A 16356-nucleotide genomic window follows, 5' to 3' on the forward strand; every position below is an offset into this window, starting at 1 on the left:
ATGTTGAACTCCGCCGCCGCCGACGCCGCCCACCTTTTGACCCGCCCTGAGAAATCTGGTGCCTTACCTGATTCCAAGAGCAGAGAGCTCAGAGCCACGAACCGTTTGCCCAACCAACAACTCTTCCAACCAAACACACCAACACTGCCCATTTCCCGTCAGCAGCAACTTCACAAGACGAGATTCCCTTTTTTGTCATCTCATTTACACCCCACTAGCTCAGCTTCAAAATTACGATTCCCACATGGTAATGATATGTCGGTCAGTCTCCACCACAATACACGGTTCCTGGCCGAAACTTCAGACGCACCGTTTGCTCATGGACCTCTTGCACAACCCCGAGGCAACATCTATTTCGGTTCATCAACAACATACGTGAGACACACCCACAACCAAATACTTTGTTGCTAATATGGGTCTTTTTATTTATTATTTCGATTTCTTGTTCGTTGGCCCCGGCTCTGGCGAGAAAGATAATAAAAAATATTGGACAAGACCCAAAGTCCATGTTGTGTTCCATGAGACTCCCATCACGACACACCACAGACAGTAACTAACCAGGCGCCCGCTCAACGCTCGCACACGACCCTCGCTTTAACCTCGTGGCGCCGGCGCGCTCCCGGCATCAAACTCTGCAAGGAGCCAGCGCGTTCCACTCTTCGGTGCCAAGGGCCGTCGGCGGAGCGACATCATTTACACGCTTTACAAAATAGGTATACAAAAGAGACCCGAAATCCGTCGTATCCGTAACCTGGTTGATCCATTTCATAAAAAAAAACCCTTCGCATCCAATAACCCATACATAGCTCTCTCGAAAAGAACGAAGCTCGCCGCACCGGGAGCTCATTCCTCCATCCGGCCGAACACCCCGTCGTCGTCCTCGTCGCTCCGAGCTCGAGACCGCAGGTCCTCCTCGTCGTCGTCCATGATACTCTCGCCGCTCTCCTCCACCTCCATCTTGGCGTCGACCCTCCGCATCTCGCCGCGCGTGAAGCTCTCCGGCGCCCTGCTAGGGTAGCTGTTGATGAAGCTCGTGCCCGACAACATCCCCTGGTCGAGGTACTGGGCCGGAAGCGGCGGCACCGGCGGCGCATCGGCGGGGAGGTGGACTGTTCGCGAGCCACCACCGTTGCTGTTGAAGCTGCAACTAAGCAGTTCCACGGCAGCGGCAAGCTCGCGGTCATCCTGGCCCGTGGCGTTCCTCCCCGACGATGTGGGCCTCTGGTCCTGACTGAGCTGCCGGAAATGCCCAAAGCCAGACACGCTCGGGACGCTGTCGGCCATCGAGCTGCCATACGGCGCGGTCTGGTACGACCGGGACAAGCCGTTCCCGCTGCTATACCTCTTGCCGAAACTCCGGTAGGACGCGTTCGCTGCCTGGAAGGGGTCCAGCTGTGGCGGCGGCGTAGTGTCGGCGGACCCGCGATCTGGCTGTTCCGAGTATCCGCTCGCGGCAGGGGACGCAGAGTCTCGATCGCTAATAAAGTCCCTTGCAGAATCTGGGGGTGTGGTGGTGGAGGCGGGTACGGCGGTAGCCGTCGGTGTGTTGTTCATGGCCACCAGGACTGAGGCGGCCTCCAAAAGCTGGACTTGCTGATGCTTGGAAATCAAGAGCTTGGAAGTGTAGGACCATTCGGGAGTGTGCTCCCACCTGAACGGGCAAACAAGTCAACACAATTGCTTCAAACCGCACAGCTTGGGATCCATGATCGGCCAGGGATGGGGGTTGTCGGTTCCACGCTCGGGTACCATGTGGTGGGAGAGGGTAAGGAAAGGAAAGTGTGCACAAACAAATGCTTGTTCAAGCAGCTGCTATGCTTGTATCCCTTTCCGCATTTCTCGCAGCGGAGATCCGGCCGGTTGATCTTCCGGCCACCTTCCTTCGCTAGAGGCTGGCCGTCGCTCGCTCTCCTTGTGCGAGCCTTCTGGAAGGCCGATTCCGCCTCGTCCCCTGATATCTCGTTCATATCGTCGTCGATTGCACTCTCCTGCGCGTTGGCTAATCCATGCCCCGTCGCAAATCTATGGGTCGGGAGACTCGCCGGCGGTGACGGGAGGCTTCCCACCACGGCTGACCGCGAGACACCGGTCTTGGACATGGTGTTTCGGCGGGAGCCGACTGCGATTGGGAGCGGCATTGCCATATCTCCAGATTCTTGGAGAGCCGCGGCCACCGCCGCGACGTTGGCGCCCGTGTTTGTCATGCTCTTGCGGCGTGTGATGCGGTGGGAGCCATTGAGGGCGCTTCCAAGGAGCGAATGCGAGTTATTTCGGGAATGTGATTGTCGGCTAAGCGTGAGTCCACCCGGCACGGAGGTCGACGAGATCGACGGGCGGTGCGAGAGCGGCCGCGTGGTTTGTTGTATTTCCTAGAAAGATGCCAGACGCCATCAGTATTGTTTTTTGGTCTGCGGAGGCGGGAAGCCGAACTCGCAGCTCGTCAGTGCGTCACAGATGGAACCAGGACCTCCATACCTTGGAAGACGCCATTGTTAAACCACGCCCGCTGTAAGCAAGTAGAGATCCAACGTGTGGATGGATCTCGCAATCCGTTGTCTATCCAAATCCAAGGTGCGAGGTTTCCCAAAAATCAATTCAAAAGCGGCAAAAAGAAGGCGTGTTGCGGTGGGCTGGAGTGTGTGCGAGGTTCTTGGTGGGCCACGATTGTTAGAGGTGTGTTGCGGTTGGGAACAGCTGGTAAGGTAGCTGCAAGTCGAAGCGCGGGGAGGAACAATAATAATTTCGGGCCCGGCTAGGGTATGGGTCCCTGGTGACTCTGCCAACCACTCGAACCCGGGACACCAAGATTCAAAAAAAAATTGGCCAGCAATTGGGATGCGGCAGTGGCACGGGAAAGATCCAGCTCGAAAGACGAGTGGCTGTGCCTCTCGTTTGGGAAGATGTGTAAAAGAAAGAAAGGCCCAACAAGAGGAATGAATTGCGGGTCGAGATGGATGGGTTGCCTGTCAGCGGGAGGCGCGTGGCAGGGGAGATCGGGTCAGCCGAAAAAAAAAAAAAAAAGTTCAGAGGGATTGAACAGATGAGTGTCACTGGGTTGCTCAAACTTCACTCGTTGGACTCGTTGGCAATAATGGCACCAGTTAAGGAGGGAGACAAAACAGGAGAGATGGGAGCATCTGTGATGTCCCTCGATCCTGGGCGATTCCCAGCTTTGGTGGTGGAATGCTGGCGCTACAAGGGGGTACGTATTCGGCGAAGCGCATTTGCCCCTGGCAAGTACCCCTGCTGCCCCTCCCTTGGATGCGGTACCTGCCTTGCCCGGCGTTCAAACTGCGCCGGATTGTTCAGATGTACACCTCCAGTCCTGCCGAATGCAGCATCGTGTGTCTGGGATGGCGTCTAACTGGACAACTTGTCCGAAAGCTGCGTGGCGTCTACCACCCTCGTACTCTCCAGCATAGAGGACTCGACGAAGCTCCAGGCTTGCCAGGCAAGCGTAAGGAAGCGACGTGCAAGATTGGAAGTCAAGCCAAGGCGATGTCTTTCAATGCAGGCGAGGCTGGTGGTCATTTTCCTATCAAGGGGTAGCCTTCTCACACCTTCGCTCGGTGAAGCGACCCGCTTAGCGCTTCTGTAGGCTAGTCTATTTGACAGTGTCATGCACTATGCAAACCATGCTGTTTCCAGAGTTAGAAGCAACGGCAATGAGTCGAGCCACGGGTTGACGAAAGGAGAAAGAAACTGCGGACCGAAGACAGTGTAAATGCGTGTACGGAAAGGGACCAAAAATCAATCGGTTGCGGAAAATGGAGAAGAGGTTCTTACACAGTACAAAACCAAAAGACCACCGAATGGTTCAGTCTACACAGTCCGTTTAGACCCGTCGCTCTCGACTGCCTTTGTTGGAATTGCAGCATGGAGGCGCCGGGTCACGAGCGTTGGTCACCAAGGCGAAGCACCTGGTCTCCACAAGTGACTCAATGGTCGCTGCCATTCCCCATCAAATGACAAAAAAAGGGTTGGGAACCTGGAATGGCCAATCTGGCCTCGATTTGAAGCCGAGGAAAAAGAAGGGCCCATCAATACAGTGCGTACATCAAAAAAGGTAGATTTTCAATTGATTTATTAAGAATCTATGGTGATGCCTCAGTGCGTCGCTCAAGGTGCTTCTTAGCGAGACAGCATTATACCACGGCTCAGAGTTACATGCCATTACCCCGCCTGTTGTGTTTCCCCATTTAGATCCCCATTTTCTAGCCCGTGACCGGGGTTGTTGAACAGGAAGAGGGGCTGGAGTCGCTCGATGGAGTTTCTTGATGGAGTTTCTCAATGGGGCCTCGATGGAGAACAAGCTCAAAGCCATGTTAAACCGATCTTCAGAAATTCCCTCGGGGCTGAATATTGACTGCAAGCCCAAGAGTTAACGGCCAGCGAACGGTCATGGGTTTCGTGCGGTGCGTTTTACAAATGCTCTCGAACGCATGACAAACCCAGTATTCCAGTTGTTTTGTTTAACATCGAAGCGCAGTTCGCTGACATTCTGCCAAGTGATCCGACAGCAGTATCACCTGTTCACAAGCCCATCCGCACTGTGCCCAAAGTTTCCTGCTCGACGGGATCCAGCACTCATGAGCTTTGAAACGGTCACTCTACCTAGGCGAAGGGGTAACCGCTCTTTTCACCGTCTAGACTGCCTAAACAGTGGCTATTCTATGAAAGACTGTCCTTCATGTTCAAGAACCCCAAAGTCGAAATTGACTTGAGTTACATTTCAGTGCAGATGGAAACACACCAATCATTTTGGGGCATGCTCCCCCATCACCCGATCGCTCGCCTTTTGACAGGCTGGACTTGTTGAAGGACCCCGCCTTGAATCCACCCGAGCAGCTCCCGTCCCGCGGAACCCACGAGGGCCAATCGTCGAGATCACCGGATCGCTGGAGGGGGAAGGACACTTCTGCATGCTTATCTCATCGGGCCCGGGCTTCGATCGAACTGTCCCGGCTCCTATTGCCGTCCCGCCTCGATCAGGTTGTCGGGTTTTGAGGAGGTGCTGAGGAAGCCAATGAGCGATCAGCCAGCAATCAACCTCAGGGAACAATGAACCCCAGGGCTTACCTCCTCGCGAATTGATAACGCCTGCTTGCGCCATTTGACGTGGCCGGCCTTGGGCCGAACCCGAGGATGTATTGACAAGTAATCGTACCACACGAGCTCTAGGCCACGTCTGGAGCAAGCCATTTTGCTTCAACAAAGCAAGACTCAACCCCAGGACTCCAGGACTCAATCCAGAGAGAGCTTGGCTGTCCACGAAGCAGCTGCATAAACGCTCGGGGAGCACCGCAGCCGTTCAGCGGGACCCTGTGAGACATGTAACACCCCCAAACCTCCCGGGAACAGGAACTGTGAGCTGTCCCATACACCACCTCACCCCTGGACTGTAGTTACCCACCGAGCCACTCTTCCATGCAAACTCCGTCCATAGACTCTACGCAGTGGACGAATATACTAGAAATCTCATGACACAGCTCCCATGGCTTGCTGACACAGTCTCACAGCCTGTCGAGCAGGCAGGTGGAAAGCTCGGAAGCAAATGACGTTGCCGGGTTGTCCACCTGACTGGGGCAAATCAATGGCGTCGCAGACTCGCAATGCGCCAGGCCCGAAAAGAGAGACAAAAAAGAAGAATTTCCAAGGCAGGGACAATGTTCACAACCAAGCGAGGATGCGCGTCACGCCCCGGCTGACGATCAGGCACGCCCAGATGGTTCAAGCCGCGCCATCAAGTGCCGTCTCCGAGACTGCCGGATTTGCACTCCAGGCTCTCCGGGTCCCCAGAGTCGCCCTTGCTCATCGGCAGGGGCAACCTTTGCGTTTCTCTGCCTGCCAGATGGCGGGATCGACGGCCTACCCGCAGGGCACGGATGGGCGCATGCTGCCACGTGCGTTTTGCCCAGGGATCTCGCTGCAACCCTTGGGAAAGAGTCTCATTGAACATGTCGATGAAGCAACCAGGACTGTTTGAAGATTTGAGGGGAAAAAAGAAAGAATTCGAACGAACCGTAAACGTACCAATCCTTGGATATATCGATAAAATGAAACAGGCCATAACAAGAATTGTCATACATCTATCTTTCTACGATCCGTAAAGAATGAAGCAATTACATTACACAGGTGCAACACCTGGCTGATAAGCGTTTGGGGGTCTCGCGCGATAAGGATGTGAGACGGCGTCAGGACAATTGAATCAATGTCTGCTTGAATTAAACGACCACCTAGCTCTGAATCCATCCTTTTACTAAAAAAGCCAAAAGCTAAATCAATCTCACCACCAACGACAACCCAACATGTCCTCCGACGTCTTCCGCCGTGTAGGCCGCGGCGGAGCCGGCAACTTCTACAGCCAGCAAGACGTCCAAGACGCGGAGAAGAAAGCGGCGACAACAACCGTCCGTCCACCCCTTCCCCCATCCCCTCTCCCATACTAAACCCCTACGTAGGACCTCGAAGCCCAAGACCAGCCCCCCAACCCTCTCACCCTCACCCCAACCCACGCCACCGGCAGCTCCAGCCTAGGCCCCGGCACGAACTACACGCGCGCCGGGCGCGGCGGCGCAGGGAACTTCACCTTCTCCTCCTCCTCCGCCGCCGCCGACGAGGTCACCGGCGCGCTGGCCTCTTCAACGGACACGGCGGCGCAGAAGCAGCAGCAGGAGGAGGAGGCTGACCGCGCGAAGGCAAACGCTGCGGTCGTGGCTAGTTTGGCGGCTAAGGCTAGGATTGGGGGGTTGAGTGGGAGGGGCGGGGCGGGGAATTGGAGTTTTGGTGGTGGTGGTGGTGGGAGGGAGGAGGAAGAGGCAGAGGTGCGACGGAGGGAGGAGGAGGAATTGGAGAGGAAGATTCTGAGGGATGTTGAGGTTGGGTTGGCGCCGCCCAAGAAGGCATATGTGCCGCCGAGGTAGGGGGTATGGGGGTTGTGAGTTGTAATGGGGAAATATGATGCTATTGCGGAAACTAGATCAAGTTCGTTATTTGATGTCGAGATCTTGCAACTCCGAGCGGTGGTGATGAGTTGGAAAACAAGAGCCAAGCCCCATAATCAAGTACAGTACAGATACAGATACGGTATTCCATACGGTAATATTACACCCCGTCCCGGCCCCGGTAAGCGGCGGCGGCAAATCCCGCCATCGAACTCGGCAGAAAAAGTTCCATCGCAATCCACTCTCTCCCACAGCGAAGCGCATCATCGCCGTCACCAGCCACGACCACCACGGAGCCCGCTCACACAGCGTATCACGCCAACCGACCTCACGATCACTACCAACACAACCCCAACATCAAAAAACAACCGAAAATGGCCTCCGCAGTAGCCATCGGCGCAGGCGTCGCAGTCGCCGCCTTCCTCGTACGACCCCCCCGCCCCCTTACCCCCCTCCATACCCATATTCCTCCCCGCCCAGAAAAAGGAGCACGGAACTAACTAATCACCCCACAACAGGGCAGAGCCGGTCTAGTAGCGTGGCGGCGGTCGCGCGGCGGCGTGGGCGCCCTCGGCAAGGCGTTTTACAAGGGCGGGTTCGAGCCGCGCATGAACAAGCGCGAGGCGGCGCTGATTCTATCGTTGAAGTACGTTTCCTTTCTTTCCTTTTCTTCCTTTTTTTGGAGGGGGGAATTGCATGTGGTCTACCCATGCTGACACAAGTGGCAATAATAGTGAGAGCGGTATCTCCAAGGACAAGGTGCGCAAGGCGCACCGCACGCTGATGCTCCTCAACCATCCCGATCGTGGCGGCAGCCCGTACCTGGCGACTAAGGTGAATGAGGCGAAGGAGTTTTTGGAGAAGAATTCATGATGGGGTCACTCTTGGGCTCCTCCTGATCTATCCCCTGCGGGGGTAGGCTTTGGGGAATGGTGGAGAGGAAGGGGGGTTGCTTGTCGGTGGGGGCTGATCTCGTCAACTCGAATCGAGGAGGAAGACGGCCGGGATAGGGGAAGGAAGCTGGCGCCGTGGAAGGCTCGCCTCCGCCCGCCGTACGAAAAACAGCCCACCGCGCCGAATACCGAATCTCACGCCATAAAATACACCACGACATACAACATGTACAACACACAATCATAGCACTGGCGTTCAAGGGGGGGTGGCTTGGCTTTAGGATGGGTTGGCTTTGGTTGTGTCATGACAGGCCTTAGCAGAACGAGTCTGACGGGGAGGGATGTATTATCACAAGCTGTTTACGCCTGGGTTTGGGGCGGCAAGAATAAGAAAGGCTGGATCTACGAACCGCCAACACATTGAGCGTGGGCTGAATGACTCTCCTCTAATATAACTATATGCACACACAATCTTGGTCATATGCTGATCATGTGAAGACAACACGGTAACCCGTTGGGCATGTGTAAGGAGAGATTTTATACCCTTTTGCTACGAGTAAGCCATATCTAGTCTAGACGGGCCGCCATCAAATCTAGAAGTATTTTCCGGGTGAACTAACTAACAGTTCCAGGCTATGCCTTCGCTAGGCCAGTCCTGGGTAGTTCCCTCACCAGGCTTGGCCGCTGGTTTCCTCGCTGCCCCAGTCCTGGTTGCTGGTGTCCTCGCTGCTACCCCAGCCAGCCGGGAGGGCAGGCAGGCCGACCGGCTCGCCGCCGTCAGTGTCCTCGCCACTAGTCCAACCGTCCTTCTCGGCGAAGTCGGCGTAGGGGATATGACTGCAAGAGAAAAGTGTAAATCAGCAACGGCACTTAAAAGCAAACACCCCAAATAATTCATCACTCACCCATCGATCTTTTCCTTCCGCGCCTCCATGCTCATACCCCTCTTCTTGACCGCCAGGCCCACCATAGCCTGCAGGGTGTACACAGCATCGTTGCCCGCGTTATGCAGGAAGCGAGGCGAGATGTCCAGATAACTAAGCACGCTAGCCAGGCTGGCCGAGTCATTGCTTCGGACCAGGAACTGGTGCATCTCGCGGGTGTCGGCGACGTCGATGACGTTGCGGGCGCCTTCGACGTAGTAGGACAAATACCGGAGGTACTTGATGTCAGACGACGACTCGTGGAAGACGAGTACCACGGGCCGGGGGCCGCCGCCGTTGACAAAGGTCGCCCGGTCGATGACGTCCTTGATGAGCTCGGGGATGTGAGATTCCTCGACGAACTCAGTTGTGCTGCGCGGGGGTTAGCTATGTGATTCTTGGGAGGCTGTGTAGGAAGAGGGGGCATACCCAAAGTCGAAACAGTCGGCGCACCCATGAACGTAGCGTGAGTTTGTGGCCCACATGTTTTCCTTGACGCGAATGTGGCGAGCTTCAATGAGCTGCAACCAGTTTTTGCCGTTCTCACCGGGTGCAATGCCCGTGAGATGGGCCGTGTCTAGCATGGCGACGCCGACCTCGGTGATGAGGCCGTGATCCTGCTCCCAGGCCTCGAGGTCGATGGCGACAAACAGGACCGAGTTCTCAGGCTCCCGGACCATGGGCTGAGCGAAGTCGAGGTTATCGAGTTTAACAGCTGCCTCGTCAGCTGCTCTACCGCGGAGACCGAGATAGCGCTGAACTCGCTTGACGGACCGACCCCATTCCTGATGCGTCTTAACGCGCTTCGGGCGATTCTTATCCGACTTCTTGCCCTTCTTCCGATCGGCACGAGTTCGCTTCAGGAGGCCCCTAAACTCCTCGATGCCGAGCTGGGTTACCTTGGAGAGGTCGTCATCGGGATGAGGCGCAGGAATCGCCTCGTTGAGGGTCTTGAACGACTCGGCGCTGTGGGAGCGACCCAAAAAGCGCGGCAGAGGGCTGTTACCGACGCCAAAAGACATGGTGAATCTCTCTTCGTTTCTGCCGCGAGGGATGGTGAACTGAGTCTCCAGCTTGGCGTTGACCACGTTCAGGAGATGCTGGAACTGGTAGGTGGGTACAAAAATAACAGGCTTCATCTTCATGTCCGCAGGGCAGTGAAGATAGTAGCTAATTCGCTGTCAGATTGGAACCTTGATCGAAGACTTTAGGATGTCGACTTACAGGTCCCAGACAAGCTTGTCGTGGAGAGCTTCGGGGGTAAAGAGAGGCTCAGCCTCGAGATGGTCAGCACATGAATCCCCAAGCTCGGTTGGCTGTTAAGCCAAAATGAAACACTTACACGAGCGCCGTTGGCCTTGCCGACGAACATGGCCGGGTAGTGATCAATCAGCCTCCACGGCACGAAAGTCAGACCCTTTTCCGAGAGGTCGCCGATAGAAAGGCCCGTCTCTTCCCACTTGACCTTCTCCAACTCGGCAAGCTGGTGAGGAAACGCCACCTCCTCAGACGCATACTGGCGCGCCTTGCTCAGCTTGACGGTGCCACGTGCCCGCTCGGCCTTGCTGAGCTTGTGGAAGTTGAAGATCATCTGGGCCGAGTCGTCGGTATCGTATTCATTCTCCCGGGGAGTAGAAGTGTCTTGCTCCAACTCAAACTCTTCAGAGTCATTACCCTCGGACTGTTGAGAGCGCCACGCAGAGGGGTCGAAACCCTCCCACATGTCGGAATCATCCCCAGAGATGTCCTGCAGGCGACGCATGAATTGTTCGTCTGCCATTTTCGTCGGAAAACAAAGTGCTGGTGAACGTCTCGTCTAGTCAATGCGAGTGAAGCGGACGGAACGATAGAAATCGTCCGGACTTTGTTGTTGACAGGTTAAGTACCACCAACAACTGGTGAGAGAAGTAGGCAGAGGAGAGAGGGAGAACAAGTAAATAAACGTGGGTTGAAGAAAAGCAGTGTGAAAACTGCGCCCTTGTTAAGGACCCGCCACAACCTTGGACCAAAGCTTCGAGAGCCTAGTCACAAATCACGGAACAGGTTTTGTGGAAAGGCAGTCAAGGCCAGAGGTGACCGGGGGGTGTGAAGGGCGTTTATAATCGATACTGTGTACATGGTTAACACCACTGCAATAACAAGATGAAGATTTGAACTAACTGAAATCCTTCCCAGCCTGGTGGCTGATACAGGTTTGACTCGAGGATGCTCTCAGAGTAGTTCGAAAATGTCGAGTCCAGGTTGCGTTGTGATTGTAAGCCGCACCTGCAGTGTCGAAGCAAACAAGAGTGCAAACGGAAAGGGGCTGAGGAAGGAGCTATCGGATTAATACAAATGATCAATCACAAAAAGCAATTTGTTTGCGAGTGATGCAGGCTGGAATGATAAACAGAAGCACCCTCTTTAAGTACCTAGCTATTTCATGTATGGGTGTGAATTAAAATTTGAAGTACCTCTGTGCCACTGATATTGTCTTTCTTCAACGTGAGTGTGTTATGTGTGTGGATGTGATGTGATGTTACACAATGTGTCCAAGGAGAGGAATATTGTAAACAGTTGTTCTTCGGGAGTCATCCCAGGTTTATGAACGAACACAATTGTGGATCCCAGCATCTCAGCCCTCCCGCCTTCCAGCAGCCATTTGATCAGGCTGTGCCTCTAAAATAGCGGTATGTGATATTGGGCCGCGACCAGGCACATAACTGGGCACAAAGATAACCAGGTGTGACGTTAGTTAGCAGATGAGAGTAAGCCTGGCTGTGCAAACACCAGGGTCAAAGGACATAAGGCTCTTCCCAATGTGGATATGACGATAGTAGGCCTCAAAACCCACTCACCGGCCTCCCTACCCAACACCATGATGCCAGATACTTTTTTTCCGACAGTAAAACGCCATCACTTTACTCGTACAGGCGGACAAATTTATGCGCCCATCCCCAAATAGATCAGGTCGCAAACTGGCCAACAGTTAGCAAGACATTTCAAGTAGACCGACCACAAGAGCCACTTAGACAAAAACAAGTAGACTTACCGCCTTGGCCTCCTCATCCGTGACCTCCGACACCTCCGACTCATCCTGGGTAATGAGACCCAGGTGACCCCCAACAATATGCTTAAGCCACATCTCCCTGCGATCACCATCCAGCTCCCCACTCAGGATGCTCTTCTTCAGCCCCGTCAAGAACTTGTTGTACAGGCCCGGCACCTCCAAGCTGATGAGCTCCTCGCGCATGACGCGGAGGTTCTCGGCGGCGCGGGCGTAGAACAGGTCGGCGAAGCTGTCCTGAATGAGCTTGCGGACGATCTGGCCCATCTGCTTCGCCGCGCTCTCGATGGTGGCGTCGTCCGCCGCCGTCGCGAGGATCTGCTTGAACTCGGGCACCGCGTTGTCCAGCGAGATGGTGGTGCGCTTGCTTTCGCCGAGGAGCGAGTCGATGTCGAGGCCCGAGAGGGGCTTGACGGGCTCCTTGCGGCTGCCTCGGCCTTGGGCCTTGGCTGGGACTGGTTTTGAGAGTTAGCTGATATGCGAAGAGCTGTAATCAAGGCAATGACACCCATACCCTTCTTGATCTCGGCCGCGTCAATCAGTGCTTCGATCTCCGGCTTTGCCTTTTCAATGAGTTTCTCGGGAGGGTTGGAGAAACGAAGCAGAATCTCAGCTGGTGGCCTGATGGGCGCATCCGGGTCAACGGCGCGCGCACGGATGGCCTGGTTCATGCGGTGGATGGTCGGGTTGTACGTCTCGTCAATTGGCGCGTACTCCGTCGGTTTCCTGGACTGAGTTAGCTGGGTTGGCTGCGCACGGAGACCCAAACTACGACATACCCGTCCTCGTCCACATTAAAACCGGAAAGGTCCATGGCATCGACGAAATCACTCATGGCCTGCTTCAAATCCTCTGATGGTAGAAGTCGGTGTTCCTTGATGATGTTGCCGGTGACGGTGAGTACCTTGTCCAGTGGAGGGAACTGGTAGCTGCGGAGGTCCTCAGCGAACGGCAGCGGTACGTCGTATAGGCACTCGAAGTCGTCTTCGATAGCGGGGTTCGGCTTGAGCAGGACGAGTTGTGGCTGTGTGCCGTCTTTTTGCACGTATCTCGCCACGGCATATGACTCGAGCTCGTGAAGGGCGTGAATGAAGGCAGAGAGCCCAAGTTCTGCCTCCTCGTTGTGCTTTTGGGCGACGATAATACCCGTTTCGCCAAGATTGAGGAAGGGATTGTACTGCGTAGTCGCCTTAGCAAGCATCCCCCAAGACCCAAACCTTATGGACTTACACTGCTGAAGGGGATGAACCCAAGAATGGTAAATGACTTCTTGGTCTCTAGCTTGGTGATGGAGAAATCGGATTCGCTAAAGGGCACAACGGTCCGGCCGTACTGGTACCCTTTTGCAAGATCCTCGAACTCCACGTCTCGCTTTCCACCGGGGGCATCCGGATCGTTGACTCTGTAGGTGCGCATATGCTTGACGCCGGAAAACTCGGCATCGCCCATCTCAGTATCTTCGTTGAGGGTCTCGGATTGGGATGCTCCGCCCGGCTCGGAGTTGACAACCACGGTGCTTGCCGGTGGCGCTGGCGCACGCTTCGTCTTGAAATAACGCTCGACGTGAATGCTCAAGGCGCTCTTGTATTTTTCGGGGTCTCCGAGTGTAAGCGCGCCGTCGTACGCCTTGAAGGGCCTCACGGGCTTGATCCGGGGAACGGCCAGCTCCTCAACAGCCTGCTGCATGGTTCCAAACAAGCCATTGTTGCACTGCTCCACCAGCTTGCGGAGGGTCTCCTCATTCTTGGCCTACGCAGAGTGAGTAAGTGGTCTAGGATATGACCCGCAAGTCGACATACCTTGCCCCTGGACTTGTCCTCTTCCTTGAAGCCGTAGTCCGCATCGTCGAAATCAACGCCACTAACAACGTCAGCTGCTACTCCGCCTGGCTCGTAGGACGAAAACTCACATCACAATCAACTCGATGTTGGAGTCGTTGAGCCGTTTGGCTACATCCTCGGACGACTCATCATCGATTGGCGACTCTCCGTTCGTGACTAGGATAATCCGCCGGTTGTACTTTAGCTTCTTGGTGAACAGCTCGATCATGGAAAGGGCGACCACAATGCCCGATATCGCATCCCCGCCGTAGGTGTGCGAAGTTTGTATTGAGGAGCGCAGCTCCCTCAGCTGAGTCATGGTCATAGGACCGATGTCCTGAAGAACTGAGATGTGTTCGTAGCCCTCGAGGCCTTCGCTATCCTGCGCATTGTTGGTTTCCTCAGTGTTGAGGCCCACGACTCCTAGCGTCCAGGTCTTGCGGCTGGCGGCGACGGTGGTGGAGATCTTGTCCCAGACATAACGCATACCGAAATCAAGATCCGATTCGTCGCGGCCGTTATGGCAGTCGGCCATCGACTCGCCGAGGTCGACAATGTACACTGTTGCTTCCTTGTCCGCCATTTTTGCTGAAGTTGGTTTCCAAGTTATGGTAAGTAGGGAAAACAGAAATAAAAGGGATCAGAAAAGGCGCGCGGGCCAGAAACCCCAAAGTGCACTTATTCTGGGTTCATCCTTAAGGTCCAGGCAGCATCCGTGGAACAAACGACTGGCCTCGCGATGGGCGACTGCTGCCTCGCGTGGGCACATGATAGCGCGTCATCGAATATAGCCCCTGTAAGTACATCCACGGTTGTCAAACCTTGGTCTTTCTTATGTGAATACAACAAATCAAGGCCAAGAGGATACGAGATTGAATCTGATTCTGACTGTGCTCTATTGTATCGTTCTACTATCTATTTTTTACTCTTTTTTTTTGTTTTATTATGAGAAGAGGAATTTGCATAAGTATCCCAGAGCAACTAACAGACCCAACAAGGGAACAACCTAACCCAACAAGGGTTGCTGCACCCGCCGTCGCTTAGCAGCTTGGACCCCAAGCGGTCCCCGCTCCAAGACGACGAGTCTCTCATCAACCACCTCTCTCAACACAGCCCGCCGCATTCCGATGGGATGGTCGTGCTCAACAGTTGCTTCGCAATTATGCACGGCATCTTATCGTTGCTGAGCCTGGGGACGCTCGCGGTTGTGTACGGCGTCACGCTCTCGTCACGTTCGTCCTAGACACTTGCACAAGAAAAGAAAACGAAGCCGCTGTGATAAAGATTCGTCGGTAGTTATGCTCTATCCTACACATACTCGACGAAAGAATTAATTACAAAGTCTTATGCAGATGGCCGGCCCGCAGTTTTGTCTTTTCCCCCGAATTACCCGAAGAGAGTTTGATCCAAAGAAATATATCGAGAAAAAGAAAAAGAGGAAGAAAACCAAAGAAGCCACCAACTCCATAATGATGCTCGCTAAATCGCAATCTCGCCTGGTCCCCGCCGAAAAGGCCACCGAGCAAGGGAAACCGAGGCCACCAACCAATTCGCCCTCCCGCATTACCGCTTCTTCATAGCTGAAGCAAGCTTCTCCCTGTCCGCCAGCAGCTCCCTCTTGGTCTCCTCGAAATGGCGGGCTCGCTCCGCCGCCTCCGCCTCGTTCAGCGGCCGGTCGCCAGACACCTGCCGCATCTTGCAGTTCTTAACCCAGTATTGGAGCGAGCGCTTCCCCGGCGGCCGGGTAAACATGTCCTCCACCGTGGGCTCGCGGGCCGGCTTAGGGAACTCGCGGCTCATGATATCGGGCGGGTGCCCTTCCGAGTGCTGCGCCGGCGGCGGGCGCTCCTTCTGCTGCGAAGATGAAGAGGAAGGAGCCGGAGACGGGGCGGTGTGGGGCCACTGGTCATTGTGGGGCGGCGGTAACAGCTGCTGCTGCTGGTGGTCCGAGACAGACGCAGTTGTCGCGGTCGAGGTTCTCGACAGGGACGCCTGGTGGTGGCTGTAGGGCGACTCGGGTGCCGAGAAGTCGCGGTCGCTGGCTGCAGAGGGGGCGGATGACTCGACCGGTGATGGGAGGGCCGAGTCGACTGCAGCGCCGAATGTCGGTTTCAGTGGCGCGGGCTTGTGCTTTTGCCCATCGAGCGCGACGAAGCCCTCGCCGGGGACCGAAGGCGTGCCGTTAGGGGATGACGGGCGGCTGACGGGCGCGGAGAAAAAGGAAGAAATGGATTGCCAGGTGAAACGCATTGTGGGAGGTCTTTTCAGGTTCTGTTCGGTGTGGATCAAGAGGGTGGGAATGATTCAAGCTTTGGAACTGAGCTCTCAGTGATGCTCTTTCCTAGGGCGGTTTTATCCCAGGTGATTTGGGAAGGTGCTAATTGGAGATGGTAGAGAGGGCGAATCTGAGTGTTCCGAAGAAAGCGAGCCGATGAGGACGAAAGCACGGTGAGGTAGGATGTGAGTGCAAAGGTTGGAAAGGTTGGAAAGGTTGGAGGGTCGGACGGAGTTGCTGCTCTTCTTAAAACTCTTCTCTTCGTTGCCTTATCCGTTGCCTAATTCACGTGCAGGCGGGTTTTCTGAGCAAGATGTCCCCGTGCGTTAGTGGTGGAGAAGGTTGACATCAACTGTGTTAACGTTGTCCAGCAGGCCCGACAGTTGCCAAGAAGCAGGATGATTCAGCGGACGCACGCACACAGGTGGAGATACTTCCGAAGAAGGGATGGAACA

At 55.1% G+C, this 16356-nt stretch overlaps 6 protein-coding genes across 6 annotated transcripts; 2 read left to right on the plus strand and 4 right to left on the minus strand.

Annotated features, from left to right (window-relative positions):
• Positions 1–627: 627 nt before the first annotated feature.
• On the minus strand, positions 628–2720 carry F5144DRAFT_285784 (uncharacterized protein). The gene is made up of 3 exons (XM_066783756.1): positions 2476–2720; positions 1792–2369; positions 628–1651 (listed from the first exon to the last, which is right to left on the minus strand). The coding sequence occupies exons 1-3, from the start codon at positions 2488–2490 to the stop codon at positions 844–846; spliced, it is 1401 nt and encodes a 466-aa protein (XP_066641227.1). The 5' UTR covers positions 2491–2720; the 3' UTR covers positions 628–843.
• A 3260-nt stretch (positions 2721–5980) lies between these two features.
• F5144DRAFT_577047 (uncharacterized protein) lies at positions 5981–7133 on the plus strand. The gene is made up of 2 exons (XM_066789178.1): positions 5981–6410; positions 6462–7133. Exons 1-2 carry the CDS (start codon positions 6309–6311, stop codon positions 6921–6923), a joined length of 564 nt encoding a protein of 187 aa, XP_066641228.1. The 5' UTR covers positions 5981–6308; the 3' UTR covers positions 6924–7133.
• Positions 7134–7318: 185 nt separating this feature from the next.
• On the plus strand, positions 7319–7817 carry F5144DRAFT_604081 (uncharacterized protein; the record flags this gene model as incomplete). The annotated part of the gene is made up of 3 exons (XM_066791326.1): positions 7319–7369; positions 7463–7590; positions 7679–7817. The coding sequence occupies 3 exons, from the start codon at positions 7319–7321 to the stop codon at positions 7815–7817; spliced, it is 318 nt and encodes a 105-aa protein (XP_066641229.1).
• Positions 7818–8505: 688 nt separating this feature from the next.
• Positions 8506–10540, minus strand: F5144DRAFT_593978 (uncharacterized protein; the record flags this gene model as incomplete). The annotated part of the gene is made up of 5 exons (XM_066790519.1): positions 8506–8674; positions 8743–9132; positions 9190–9930; positions 9985–10037; positions 10103–10540. The coding sequence occupies 5 exons, from the start codon at positions 10538–10540 to the stop codon at positions 8506–8508; spliced, it is 1791 nt and encodes a 596-aa protein (XP_066641230.1).
• A 1165-nt stretch (positions 10541–11705) lies between these two features.
• Positions 11706–14209, minus strand: F5144DRAFT_549241 (ATP-dependent DNA helicase II subunit 2; the record flags this gene model as incomplete). The annotated part of the gene is made up of 7 exons (XM_066787568.1): positions 11706–11717; positions 11792–12261; positions 12321–12532; positions 12586–12983; positions 13037–13555; positions 13606–13666; positions 13716–14209. 7 exons carry the CDS (start codon positions 14207–14209, stop codon positions 11706–11708), a joined length of 2166 nt encoding a protein of 721 aa, XP_066641231.1.
• Positions 14210–15189: 980 nt separating this feature from the next.
• Positions 15190–15876, minus strand: F5144DRAFT_549242 (uncharacterized protein; the record flags this gene model as incomplete). Its single annotated transcript, XM_066787569.1, has 1 exon — positions 15190–15876. The coding sequence occupies one exon, from the start codon at positions 15874–15876 to the stop codon at positions 15190–15192; it is 687 nt and encodes a 228-aa protein (XP_066641232.1).
• Between the last annotated feature and the right edge of the window lie 480 nt (positions 15877–16356).

This window comes from Chaetomium tenue (genome assembly GCF_020726465.1).
Source record: "Chaetomium tenue strain MPI-SDFR-AT-0079 chromosome Unknown F5144scaffold_5, whole genome shotgun sequence".
NCBI classification, from domain to species: Eukaryota; Fungi; Ascomycota; class Sordariomycetes; order Sordariales; family Chaetomiaceae; genus Chaetomium; species Chaetomium tenue.